The sequence below is a fragment of the Morone saxatilis genome, unplaced genomic scaffold (genome assembly GCF_004916995.1).
Source record: "Morone saxatilis isolate NCDOM2014 unplaced genomic scaffold, NCSU_SB_2.0 Contig24, whole genome shotgun sequence".
NCBI classification, from domain to species: domain Eukaryota; kingdom Metazoa; phylum Chordata; class Actinopteri; family Moronidae; genus Morone; species Morone saxatilis.
This window is the reverse complement of record NW_023339807.1, coordinates 13088502-13102592: the sequence shown is the minus strand read 5'-3', so window position 1 is coordinate 13102592 and position 14091 is coordinate 13088502. Positions and strand designations below refer to the sequence as shown.

Sequence of the window (14091 nt, the reverse complement as noted above, 5' to 3'; positions counted from 1 at the left end):
TCCAAGGATGTGGATGGTGATTACTCACAAAGCTGCTCCAAATGAAGCCAAACACTCCAGGTTGTTTTTTTCCTTGTGAGTCATTTGGTAACAGAGCTTCCTCCTTCCCAGCGGTGGTCATGGGAAGAGGCTCCGAGCAGGCTGTTAGTCAGCAGAAAGGCATTGAACTCTGGGCAACAATCGACACCTTGTAACATACACCACAAACATTTTCAACTAAAACTAGAAACACAGAGATCATTACGGGTTTACAAACCTACAAGTGTCTATATTTTTAGATTCCTGGTTCTATTTATTTAAAATATACTTTGTTGAATGGTATGCTTTAGTATGTGCAATAATTGCAATTTGTATTTTCCATTTTAAAAAGCAGTAAAATCAAGTGAAAAAAGGCAACTGGTTTGAATGCATTTTGTGGACCAAAATTGAGTCACTAAATGTTTTACTTTCAGCCAGAAGTTTGCTGTGCTCTCTTGCAGTGGGGTTTCCTTTTCTTAATGTACATGGAGTAATGGAGTCCAACCGTAGTGCAGGTTGCTGTGGTCTCAGCATTTAATCCTTTACTGAGTGACTAAAACACCAGTGATAAATGAAGTGCAGCAATAGAAACTGTAAACCCTTGTCCTTTTATTTTGACTTTTCTAATTGCTGAACTTTCTCTGCTTTCACATCATCTATTACCAAATTATTAACATGCAATGAGAGAGGGGAGGAGGGCAGAGGACAGGGTGGTGGTCTTAGAGACACCACCGGCACCTTTGCAGCATGCATAAATCACCAGGCTAATAAATTGAAAGCTAAATGACTTCTTGCCCTCTACATATATCATGGAGGCGAACCAAATGAAGCCTTATATACCCTAGAGGACAGAGGAATGCTTCTGTTCATAACAGTGATTTGTGGATGGCTCCCATGGCTGCTGGCTTCAGAAATCAGAGGCAAAGTGTTTGCACTCCAAGTATGCTTACTCATAGCAGCATGATTATGTATATCAGATGTATGTCAATATGTTAAAATAAGTTTGAAAAATACTCAATATTCAAAAACTTTTCAAATATCTACCAAATTATCTGTACAACTGCAATTCTTACTAGGATAATAAAAAATAAATAAGAAAACTGTCAATTTTTCTGATAAAAGTCATGATGATACCCAAATTATGTTTTAATTTATGCATTCATTACTTAGGTGTTGGTTCGCAATAACACATGAGGGTTAACACAAATGAACAATGTGGACAACTGAAACTCACTCAACATCAATACAATGGCGCCACCCACTGGACGGACACCATCAGGTTCTGTGATACTTAAATGTCTGTACAGCAGATACATCTTACAAGCTTCTGTATAGTATGGATTCTTTTTAATATATCACCTCAGTAACAGTGAGTTAAAGATCAAATGACTATGAATACAGCCAAAAAAAATGGAAAATGTATGTTTTTAATTCAGCCGTTTATAACAACAGGCCAAAATCAGTCCAGTTCATGTCTGTTACTGGAAAAACATTAAACCATGGGAGGAGGACAGGAAGCAAATGCATCACCATAATATGAAGGATAGTCAGCATGTTCTCAGTTAGTGCATCATCCAAATTTCTATGAAACAAAAATGCGACTAAGTTTTTCTTGGCAGTTAGCTGGGATAAGAGCCAGATGAAACAGCATTTTTTTGTCCTCCTCTTAAAGAAAATATAGTCCTGCCAACCTCTCCTTAATCCTGCCTGGATCAGTGGAGCAGATCGAGCAGCTAAGATGAGCTTTTGTTTGTGAGGTCTCACCTTGTCCATCGCCCTGATGAAAAATTTCATCTGTCTGGGACTCTTCTTGAAAGGCAGTCTGGGTTGAGTATTTGCGTTGAATGAAGCTGGAAAAACATAACGTGCATAGCAGAATAAACCTCAGCATCTTGGATGTGTGCCTAGTTTAATGCATCACTGGAATGTTAATACCGCAGTCAACGGATGCACTTAAGAGTGTGGTGTGAGAACATTTTCAGTGTCATAATTTGTTGTGCAAAAAATCCACAGGAGACAGAAGACACTTCAGCATGTATTTTTCTTAATACAGCTGAATGTTCACACACTAAAAGGCAGGACTCCGTGTTGGTACAGGTTTGGCAGGAGTGTCAGTGACAAGGACTACTTAATGTGTTAATTTGGTGATGTGTTAAGAGGAACAGCAGTGGCTCATGTTGGCACAGAGCTCTCAGTGAAACACAACAGCAGTCTTGGAGAAGCTGTGGACATGGCTGTGATGTAGTTATGATCTTCTTGATAATTTAGTTTTACTGAGAACAGTCTGTCCAGAGTTTAGCCCTTCTTAAAACTAAAAAAGCTCTTTTGTGAGCGAAGCTGCAAAAATAAGACAGTGGTCAACAGACAAGTGGGGAAAAAAGAAAAAAAGTCTAACTTCAGCCTACTCTCAAAAATTTGATGAGTAAATGTGGTATATAAAAAACAAAGAGAAGCCAAATGTTGCGGTGGCTCTGTTGTGGTTTGTGCATTTTTTCCTGGTGGATATTTCCTGGTGTATATGCTGGGTAAAGAAATTTCAAAGCAAGCAAAAACAGTTCTCCCTGATGGGAACTGAGTCATTCAGAATAACAATGTCCATAATTATAATGAACAAAGGTTCACTTAATGGTAAACAAAGAAAAGGCAAAACATCTGAACACTGGCGGGCTCAAAGATAGCAGAAGATTACTGTATACTGTATATTGTTTTGTACTAAACATTTCCAAACCATCCTTTTAAATATGGATGCCTAATTTTGCGCTCAGAAAAAAATCTGGATAGTTTATGTCTACAAGTTTTCTCCATGTTTGTACAATAATTGTATGTACATTTGAACAGAGAAAAATGTGTCTCTTAAAATAGTATACTATTTTCAGTATACCAGGTTGGAATATATGTTTGCTGTTGATCTACTCGAGAAGGCAGAAATGTCTGCAGTTATAAATATTAAAACATAAAAATATAGTGATGATGAACATTTCTTCCTGACTATGGGATACTTGAATTTCAGCAGATGCTTCTGAAGCAGAATTTCAGCAGCATTCCTGTCTGCTATATACAGTGGTAGTGGCTTGTCAACATGTGAACCAGGTCAATTGTTTGCAGTCTCCGATCATGGACATGTGAAGGCTGTAAAGGTCAGATGTTTATTGAACAGTGTTTCTTTCACACAAAAATCAATATGAAAGTCGTCATTCTGCACAGCCATCTGCACTGTGCTTACAGTGTCTATGGATGATATAAATGACAGGAGGTGAAATATTTTCCATCTTACAAACTGTAAAGCCTCAGTCCAGCAGCAATATTCCCAATAATTAACTGCTATCTGCTATAAAAAGCTCCCAAAACAAAAGTGGTCACATTTCATTAGTCACAAATTTGAACGCCTCAGTGCATCTGAAAAATGGGGACCTAAAAAGGCAGTGTCCATCTTTAATTTGGATGCCTCGAACATTTTTCATTGGTTCTCCACATTTCACTGTAACACTATCAGCGCTTCACCTTTTTGTTGCAACAGCAAAATACATCCCTTGCAATACATAAAAAACATGTAGACACAATATTACTCCATAGTAACTCTACACTTAAAATATATAGAAGCACTCAAGCTATTTTGTACATTCTTTGAGCCATTTATCATCTACATTTGTAATTCTGTATAGCTCATCTTACATGCCTAAATACACTGCTCATTCACACATATATTTCTATAATAAATCATATAAATAAAATAAACAAATAAACTTTCTTTATTTTTGACATTTTATACTGTAACTAAGCACATGACACTACGGTCATAACCTTAGATGTTCAAAGCTACAACAGTTATGTTCAGTATTGATAATTAATTGTTAATGTGTGGTTCTATAACTACAAAGAACTAGGTACATTATTTATCTACATCAGGTAAATAAACTGACAGAGAATTTCTTCCTCTGAACTGACCCTCATGTTCAACTCTCACTCAAACAATGAACCTTTGTTCTCTCTGTGTTCCCTAATAAAGGATGCAGTGAGAGCAGCGCAGGCAAGTGTTTTACATATTGCTCTTTACATCCAATAAAAAGTTTTATTTTGTGCTATAACTACTGTAGAATTATTTTGTTTTTTAGGAGAAATGTCTAATTAGTCTTAGAGATTTTGCCATGTTTTTCCAAGTTTAACAGAAAATTATGAGGCACAGTTCGCTGATTTTTCTTTACTTGCTGCCAGAGAAGTGACATAATTCTGGCTGACCAGGAGGTAAAGGAGGTATTAAGGGGTAATACCAGGAAGAATGATGTGAACTCTCTGTCTGATGGATGTTTATACAACATTTGTTATCAGAGTGAGAAAATCTCAGGAGTGTAATGTGCCAATAATTTCTTGTTTGGTGTCACACTGAACATCAGATCTAATGTTTCATATCACTGATTTTGCTCTTGATGTTTCTGCAAAACCCCTTCATGCACAATTATCCTACGCTGTTTATCATTAACCTTTACAAGAAAAAACCTCTTAAGTACAACTTTATACAATCACTCTCAGCTTGGAGATTGAATCAGTTCACTCTGTTACCTGATACCATTTTCCTTATTTGATTTACTTTTCCTAAGGTGCATTCAATGAGCCAAAGTAAAGTCCGTTCAGCAGTCTGTGCTCTCTGTTTGATAGAGCACCAGCACACAATGCCCTCAGCTGAAACTAGCTTAAACAAACAGTGTAGGGAAATGCAAACAGTCGGAGAAAATGAGAGGAAAACTCTTCAGGGGAAAGTATTTGTATAGTATCGTGTAATTTAACCCTACTTAACTGGAAAAATGGCAGTAAGTAAAGTATTTATTTAAATAACAAGTATAGATTTTGTAATAGTCCTGCATGCAGTTTTACCAAGAGACTGCTCTCATGTCTGTAGCCTTTATTATTAGCTATTATTATTATATTAGCTATTAGCTTTTTCACTTGCACATTTATTAGTAAACAGATCAGATAGTTTTAAGCAGTTTATATTTATTCGTATCTCATGCAACACATCTCAATTTCAATATCAAAGTCGTCATTTGTCTAACATTTCAGTGAGGGGAGGCACTGTGTACTGTATATGGCACCCCTCTAAACAATGAGGTTTCCATTTGGCGATAAAAACATGATCAGACAAACGTCAATATGTAACAGTTACATTGTATGCCTCATCTAAAACATTACATTATAGTATAAAAATAGCAAATGCACTAATATTTAAGACAACAATAGTTTATGACACTTTTATATTAGCATCTTTATGGTTTGTTTACTGGCATCAGGGAACTTTCAATTTGGTAAGAACATTCTTGTTTTCAGCACACAAACTTCAACACAGATTAATTTACTGCCAGCAGTGCAACCCTTGAGTTTGTTAGATCGCAACAGTGTTCACATTTATCGGTTTTCTGACAGTTCATTAACTAGTTACAGCATATTTCAGAAAACTAAAACCTAAAAGTCCCACTGATTCACAGGATCTATGTGGATCCTAATAAAAAAAAAATGTAATACAGTCAGTGATTTAAGTTATGTAGTATAAGAAATCTAAATAGCTACATAATATTATTTATGTAGCTATTAACATAAAGTAATGTAGATTTGCAGAAAATGAGTATCTGAGTGGCGACATATTAGCCTACTATTAGAAGGCAAAGCTATCAATATACCAGTTGAGGTTACTGATGCCCAGGATGGCGAAACAGCTAAACTACTGACCTCATAAACATTTGAGAGAAAATGATCAACCAAAATGGCTTCATCACATTTGCACAGACATATATAGAGAAAAGTGACAAACTTCACTTCATTTTCTTCTAAAGTGACATTCCTTCACAGCTCAAACAACATGTTTTACACTCACCAAGTGAGATCTAATAGCGAATAGTGCAAGTACCTGATTGAGTTTCAATAAAGTTGTTTCTAATGCTTTGTGTAAAAATGAGTATGAAATAAAAAAAACCTATACGGCAGCCAAGTAACAACAAAAACAACAGCAAAACCCTACTGTTGTGTAACAAAACCTGTCTCTGTCTCTGTTTTGCTCAAGTGCATGAAGGTCGCTGTGATCACTAGAGTGCGTTTGCATATGGTTTAGGAATTTGGGTACGCGGAGGCTCGAAAGATATCGAGACAGTTCACTGTGATGAGGGCACCAGTAAGGTGCCTCCACTGTCTGGTGGCAGGGTTTTTCATTTTGTCCATGGCCAAGTGCAGATCCTGAATCATGTCCCTGTAGCTGTCCTCATAATGCAGACTCCAGGAGTACAGGTAGTCGTAGGCGGGCTTCCACATTGACTGAAATAGAACAGGAAATACAGAATTTGTAAAATAAAATGCATACAAATCTTCTATATATCCATTACTTTATGTGTCAATGTGTACAGTCAAACTGACCTGGGCGACGACTTCTCCGCTCTTCCCTCGGTGCGGCGCCTCATAGCCTGCTATCTGAGCACTGGAGAGTTTTCCCATCTTCTCAGCGAGCTCCCGCCAACGAACTCCCAGCTCCACAGCAGTGGACAGAATGACTGTGTTCTGAATCAGCTGGGCCACAATCTTCACACAGTCCATCTTCAACAGACCCTAAGGGTGATACACACAGAGAACAACTCTCACAAAACCATGGAAAACACAGGAAATCAGATAATACAATCTGTAAAACTGCTATAGCATGAGTGGTGGGTTATGTACTTACCACCATGAGCTCATGCAGAAACTTTTTTCTAGTCTTATCAGCATGGCAGTCTTCCTTCAGCTTTTCCAGTACACAGGCCACTTTATCGGCCTCAGTTTCGGCGTACCTCCGTGTAATGGTGTCCAGCGACAGGTTAATGTACCCTAAAGCATTAGCAAAACCCTTCCAGCTGGTTATGTGCTCAGTGACCAGAGTCTGGATGGCAGAGTACATGTAAGTAAGCTTCTTGAAGGGCAGTGTCATGTTGTCCAAGAGGACCTTTGTGCTGATTTGAATTCCGGTGAAGTCGATCACTTGGTCTCTGGTTATGAGCTTGACGTTTTTGCAGTGAACCAAACCAGTTCTTCCTCGCAGGAATCCGATATACCACTCTTTAACTTTGGAGTTACCCACTGACCTAACAGTCTCTCTGGATAGGAGAGCTACAGTGTCCCCCTTGAAATACTCCAGAAGGTACTCTACACGTGGCTGGCGGAGAACTGACTTTAGGGCTACACCATACCACTGCAGGTTTACAGGTCTGTCTGTGAATTTGGGGAAATCTGGAACACTTTCCTCAGGAATAGGTGACGTTCTTGCCATTTCAATCCGCTTTTCTGTCTGCCTTGGCACTCGCTTTTCTGATCTGATGGGTGCTGTAGGAGGGGAAGGCACCTGGAAATGTTCAACCACAGTTGCATCATTTGCTTCCTTCACTTTAAGATCTAATTTAAAAGGAGTCATTTCTGTATTACTGGAACAAGACAATGCAACAGGCAGATGTAAAACTGTCCCTATTTTGAGCTGACATTGTCTCACTTCTTTCAGTTTGTCCTCAGGTTTGATTTTAAACACTGAGTCTTTTATGCTAATTCCAACATGCAGGTTGTTCACTTTGTCTGGTTTAAACCCATGCTTTCCCCAAAGCTGAAGCACAAGTGGAGGCAGGTTTTTGTTTCCTCTGCAGATAACTGAAAACGGAAGCTTCGGTGGGACATCCTCGTGACAGCACACAACCACTACAACCTTGAATGATGGATGGATGTACCTGGGACCATAAACTGCTACTGTAATTTGGCGGTCAAGGTAATCCCACACTGACGTAGCAGGGGACTGGATTGCAGTGGCCTCCGCGACTGCAATCACATAAAAATGTGTCTTCAGGTCCTGGATCTTCATCTGCATCATGTTCTTGTGAATGTAACAGTCGTTCACTCTGAGATAAGGTCCCTCTCTTTTGTTGGACACCAGCCCGACCACAGTAGTCATGACCTGACTTATCGGGTCACTCTTCACCTTCCCGGACAGTTTAATATCCAGGGAGATACTCTCCCTTGTGTTGATATTGCTGAGGACCACCTCTACAAGCGGACTCATGGTTGTCATATAGTTGTTATTGAGTCCGGGAGGAGGGTCTAGCATTGCTTTCAGTGTAACTTCCTGGACTTCTCCAGGAGGAACATGGCCTTCTTGGATATGGATGGTAATTTGTGATTCTGGTAACTGTATTGAGCCTCCAGCGTGGCCGATCTTGCAGATAACCTGAAAGTCAGTTGCCTGGGTCTGAGCCCACCCTGGACTCTGGCTCATCAGATTTAAGTCCAGGCATGAGCGGGTCAGCTGCCTGTGGCTCAGCCAGGCCATCTTATAAGCTTCTCTGTCATTCTTTAGCCACTCAAAATCTGGGTTCAGTACTGGCCCAGGCGGCCTGAAACTGTTCTCCCGTTTTGGCACTTTTCTCTCCAGATCATCCAGAATGTCAGAAGCACTTCTCCATCTCCCAGATCTGTTGCTGACTTTGTGTTTGTTTTCCAAAAAGTTCCCCACGTTGCCTTCATCTGAAGATGTGCTACTGGCGTCATCGTTGTTTGTGTCCAAATGCTTTTCACTGTCTTGTTTTATGTCTGATGTGTTGGAAATGTGTTTGTCTGTGCTGCTGTGTACAATGTCATCTAAGAAAGGATTTGATTCAGACAGTTTGTTCCAAAAGGGATTATTTGACTGAGATGAAAGTGCGACTTCTGGCTGTAAAAGTGGCCACTCGGAGTTCTGTGTTGTCACATACCCACCTGTGAAGATATTAGAGTTTGGTTAGGATGTCAACATAATCTGCAGGTTTTCAGAGGCTGTTTATGTTTCAAAGTGAGAATTTTACCATTCCGGTTGTCACTGGTTGAAACACTGTCGTCCAGATCAATCAGTGTCCCCTCAGATTTACTCCGCATGAGACTCCCAACACGACGGAAGGACTTTGCTCTTCCAGCTGCCATATTTTCATCTGTAAACATAAAAACTATATTGTTTTAGTTTCTCTCTTTTTTCCCTTTTTACCTGCAGCATTTAGTTGTCTGATGAAGAACAAAAACAAAACCGAATATACTGAATAAATATCATATTCCATACTTAACTGTTAACATAACTCATCAAGAGTTGTAACAATTATTCAGTTCAATTAGTGGTTCGACAGAAAATAAATGGCATCTATGTTAGTAATTTTGCAAGTCAAATGGTCTGTTTTGGACTTCTGTTTGGACAAAACAAGCGATTAAAACATGTTATTTTGGGCCTTGTTCATTACGTTCTATACATTTTACACATAGAGGCAATTGTTAGTTGCAGACATATATTTTGTGATGCTATGACACATGACAACAACTAATACCTACACAATAAAAGACATGTGACCAAAGTTATTGTTCTGTCTCTGTTTCCTTCACCACAGTGAGCTCCAGGCTTCCTGTATGTTACAGGAAACTGTTCCAAAACATAGAATAAAAGTCTGAACTCGTCGGCTGTCACTTGTTTGCGTAAAAGGACACTACCCATTCATGACTTGTCACAGTGAGTCAGTCATTAATAATGTGGTTTCTTACACCAGTGCACAAAAACAGGTTGGTCTTGTCAAGCCTATGACACAGAAGTCGGCTCACTCAGCGCTTCTCGCCCAGATCAAAGTGCAATACCACTGTACTACTGACAGTAAAAATGCATATTCTGATGAAATACTGAATGACAGGCTTATGTACTGCGCACTGTACTGTGATTCCTGTCATACAGTTAACCTACTCAATATTACCTTTTTTTAAAACATAATCAGCTGAAAACATTTCTCAAACAAATCTTACATTCATTATTAAACCCCCCCAAAAAAGAGCAAAACACACTCACACAGATTCAGACATGAAATCCCAGAGCTTCACCTAACCAAACACTGACAGACTGACTGAGTACAGCGTCCGAACAGGTGTGTGTATACTCAGTAGTTACACATGAATAAAGCAGAGCCTATTTGGGCTACTTCCTATTGAGAAAAGACGTTAAGAAAAAAATAAAAGAACCTCAAATAGCCTACGAGAAAAGAAAAGAAAGTTTGATCTCACCGTCGGCATGAGATGGTTGTAGTTTTGCTTGAGCGCGTTGACAGGAAAAGAGGCCAATCCACTATCATTTACACTGCTTTTCTAGGGCGGATCTACGGAGCTCCCCTCCTCTCGTTACAGCTCTTCGCCCTGTTTGCTCTCAGGCACAGAGCATTTTGGGATTGGAAGTTTTTAAAATGATACAGAAACTCCGGCGGAGGAGTGGCCTCTCGTGGTTAATAACTACAGCGCCCACAATGCACCTCTCTGTGTAAACAAGTCGACCTGACTTACAACACCTGAAACTGAGCGATACCTGTAGTTTCGACAGGGGAGTTTAGTGATAAGCAGGCATGCATCGCCTCACAGGCTGAAGGTTACTGATTCCAAGAGGAGATACACAAGAATTAAGGTTAATACACCCAGAGAGCATATATATTAATTATTTTTTAAATATATTTTTACAGCCTCTGCAGGCCACACAGCATTGAGGGGATTTAACAACAAAAGCAGGTGCTTATAATAATAATAATAATACATTTTATTTAAAAAGCGCTTTTCTGAATACTCAAAGAACTGGACAGAATAATAAAAGAAGAAGACCAAGAAATCATAGGTATACAAACAATATAAAACAGACATTACATAATGTAAAACACATTAGACTCAGATTTTAAAAGCTATTTTATATGATTATATAAATATGATAGTTGTAGTGTATTAATAAGCCACATATAACAAGTTGATAACAAGTGTCACAATTGTATTTCTCATTCTCTATTTCAGTGAAAGAGGTTGTTGGCTTTTACTGTGTGCCATTATCAGGATTTGAGTGACTTTAGATCAAAGTCAAAATGAACCAAACAGAACTTAATCTCATCAAGCCATGTTATCTCACTGAACACACGTTTACTGTGATGAGTACCTGAATTAGATCACAGTTCATCCTTCTAGGAATAATATAACAGGATCACTATTTCAACAGCTTACAGCTTCTCATAAGTGGAACAGTTGCCTGCTAAAAGTGTATAAAACTTCAAATAGCCCCTTTTGGTAGAAGCTTGTTGTTTGTGTTGCAGCTGATGAATATCCATGCCAAAGTTGAAGTGTTCTGTCAGAACTGTTCTTTGGATGCAGGCCCTGGCATCCCAAGGCAAGTTAGTTCTCAAGGAATGCAACTAAGCACTCTTGAGCAGGATTATGAATTTTCATGTAGCAAATATGGTCAGCGGCTGCAGTAGCCTGGACTTCAGCATAACTAATTAACATCCCCTGCTACAGGAGTGAAAGGGTTGTAAAATATGTAATCGAGCATTGCATGTTCAAATGTGACTTGTTTTTCGGTACATGTCCCACTGTTTTGCAGAATTCTTTCTGATGTTGGTATCAACTATTTCAATATGGAAGAAAAACAGCCAGATATGCATCTCCCACATTCCATCAGAACACAGTAGCAAATATTTTCCTATCAGCTCTGGGTCAGACTGTTTTTGTATGAAGTATCTGAAACAGAAGATATACGTGTGAGCAAGTTCTGCTCCCTTGTGGCTGTGGTGAGAACATCTATCAGATAAGGCTGGTCACATGCTCTATTTTGTATTTATTTTTTTTTAACAATTCCCATGAAAAGACCAAAACCAAGTATTGCCTGTGTATCCAAAGCCTGATATAGCTTATACCTCTGTGCGGCACTGCTATTAAAAACACAGCAATGTTGCTATCTACTCGTGTCTAGTAAGTAAATAAATAAAAGTAAATAATAAAAATGAGTTTAAAAAAAAAAATTTGAATTTAGTTGCTTTGGTTTCAGGGTTGTGCATGATAACTCACTGACACACAGTCATGGCTTCCCATCATGAGCCATTGTTTATTGTTTATTAGTAACACCTGTGCTTCTCCTACTCTGACAGGTCAAAATGTCTGCTGTGAAAAGAGCCCTCACCAGAGGTAAGATGTGTATTATAAGGTGCAGTTGTCCATGATAATGTTTTATCAGCTGTTCATATTTTTCTGATCCATCGGTAGGCCTATGCTTGAAAGTAAGATTAACTTTCAAACTTGAATTGCGTTCGGTTTTTTAAATACTTTAATCTTTTCACAACAACACTTTTCATGTTGATACTGTTAATAAATCAAACTGAAATAGTTTACAATTTGAGGAACACATTATTGTATAATGTGGATACAACACCTTTAATGCCACTTCCATCCTGCTAATATAGTATTTACACTGCGGGTAATGATTTTTAGCAGAAAGTAGTAGTACATTTATATGTGGGTTCAGGTCACATTTAACTTCACTGATGACATACAGCCGAGTGACAAATTAAAGGACAAACCAACATAAAGTGCCAGAACAGCTTCAATGCATCTGGGCATTGATTCTACTAGTCTCTGGATCTCTACTTGAGGGATAAACACTTTTCTTCCAAAAGATATTCCCTTATTTGGAGTTTTGATAATGGGGCTGGAAGCCGCTGTCTAACACATTTAATTTGGTTGAGATCTTTTGCTTCTGAAGGCCATATCACGTGATTCACACCATTTTCATACTCATCAAACCATTCAGTGATGACTCATGCACTATGATGACGCATTGTCATCCTTGCAGTGACTACTCCTCTAAGGGGACAAGTGGACCCAAACCATCCCAGCAAAGTGTCCCCCACAGCATAACAGAGGCACTGGATCCCCTCACTGTAGGAGTCAAGCATTCAGGCCTGTACCGTCCTCTTGGTGTGCGACACACATGCACTCGCCCACTTGTCGAGAACATGGTTGGGTAAGGATGACTCATCTGACCATATCATTTTTTCCACATCATGTAGACCAGAGCCTATGGTTTCTGCACCACTTAACTCTCAAATGTGCAGTCATCTTTGTAATGAGGGGTTTATGCACTGCCACCAGACTATAATATCCCTCTGACAAAATCAGAATTAACTGGGCCTGCTCAGCATTTTTATACATGCCACAGAGTATGATTGGATGTTAATTGCTTAATTGTACCATGCAGTGGACCTGTGTGGAATCATCTGCATTCATTACGTTTCCACTCATTTATTGAGGTTTTTCCTTTAATTTGTCACCTGTCTTTTTCCTGCAGCAAATTAGATTTGAAGATCATTTTGTGTGTTTGCTCAGAAAAAGAATAACTCTTCTGTTCTATTTCAAAGTTGACGTACAGCTAAAATTATGTTCTGTGTAATTCACAACTGTGGATTACATAACTGTCATTTTAAATTCAGGAAAAGATTTCACCAATCTCAGTTTCTGCATAGAAACTGATTTATAGCTTTGAATGTCTCAGATTGGGCAACTTTTACATTTAACTGGAGTTGAACTGAGAAAGAAATTCCAACCTGCTGTGCAAACCCCTTTTTACCCCCTGGATACTGAAATGCATTGTCATTAAGTTAAGAAAACTCAAATCTAGAAACGGAATCTGAAACTTACATGTTTGTGCCACTTGGTGGAGCCATTTCTCTACCGTTCATGTTGGTCGAACATTCTAAAACCAGAGAGCAGGTTTTTGTTTAGAGTTTCACCAATCCAGCAAGTAACGAATTGTCTAGTTACAACAAAGCAGAGCAAATGGCCAAAATAAAGCCTACTTCTTTTATTATGTAATGTAACATTAGGTTACAGTGTAACCCTGACATAGTGATTAGGGCTGCGATTGAGGTTTATTTTCATTTTTTAAAAAATGTTGATCACATTTGAGTCAAGTTGATAATTAAAATTTCTTTTATTTAGTCTGACTGACCAAAGATATTCAATAAGACAAGGAAATGCATCAAATCCTCACATTTGAAAACCTGGAACTATCAAACGTTTGGCATGTCTGCTTACAAATTGGCTTCATGAATCGATTATTAAAATAGTTGCTCATAAATTTTCTGTCCATCGACTAATTGACTGTGATATTTGATGTCACATATCTTTCATATATTGCAATATAGGGGTCCCTATCTATCATTGTCTTTGTAATATGGAAGCTTCTATGTATCACCTTCACCAAGATACTGGCTCAGGCCT

At 38.7% G+C, this 14091-nt stretch overlaps 1 protein-coding gene across 2 annotated transcripts; it reads right to left on the bottom strand.

The window, feature by feature from the left end:
- Positions 1-5002: 5002 nt before the first annotated feature.
- Positions 5003-10187, bottom strand: macc1 (MET transcriptional regulator MACC1). Of its 2 annotated transcripts, XM_035671590.1 has the most exons (5): positions 10075-10187; positions 8850-8972; positions 6716-8763; positions 6415-6603; positions 5003-6315 (listed from the first exon to the last, which is right to left on the bottom strand). In XM_035671590.1, the coding sequence occupies exons 2-5, from the start codon at positions 8962-8964 to the stop codon at positions 6112-6114; spliced, it is 2556 nt and encodes an 851-aa protein (XP_035527483.1). In that variant the 5' UTR covers positions 8965-8972; positions 10075-10187; the 3' UTR covers positions 5003-6111. The 2 variants fall into 2 exon arrangements, with proteins under 2 accessions (XP_035527483.1, XP_035527482.1); XM_035671589.1 differs by lacking the exon at positions 10075-10187 and having other exon boundaries at positions 8850-8982.
- Between the last annotated feature and the right edge of the window lie 3904 nt (positions 10188-14091).

What these genes read in the sequence shown, in the direction of transcription:
- macc1 (XM_035671589.1), bottom strand. Translation starts at nt 8,982, where the DNA reads ATGTTTACAGATGAAAATATGGCAGCTGGAAGAGCAAAGTCCTTCCGT. An exon ending in AACCAGTGACAACCGGAATG is followed by an intron (nt 8,764 to 8,849) that starts GTAAAATTCTCA and finishes ATATCTTCACAG; the next exon opens with GTGGGTATGTGACAACACAG. An exon ending in TTCTGCATGAGCTCATGGTG is followed by an intron (nt 6,604 to 6,715) that starts GTAAGTACATAA and finishes TATCACCCTTAG; the next exon opens with GGTCTGTTGAAGATGGACTG.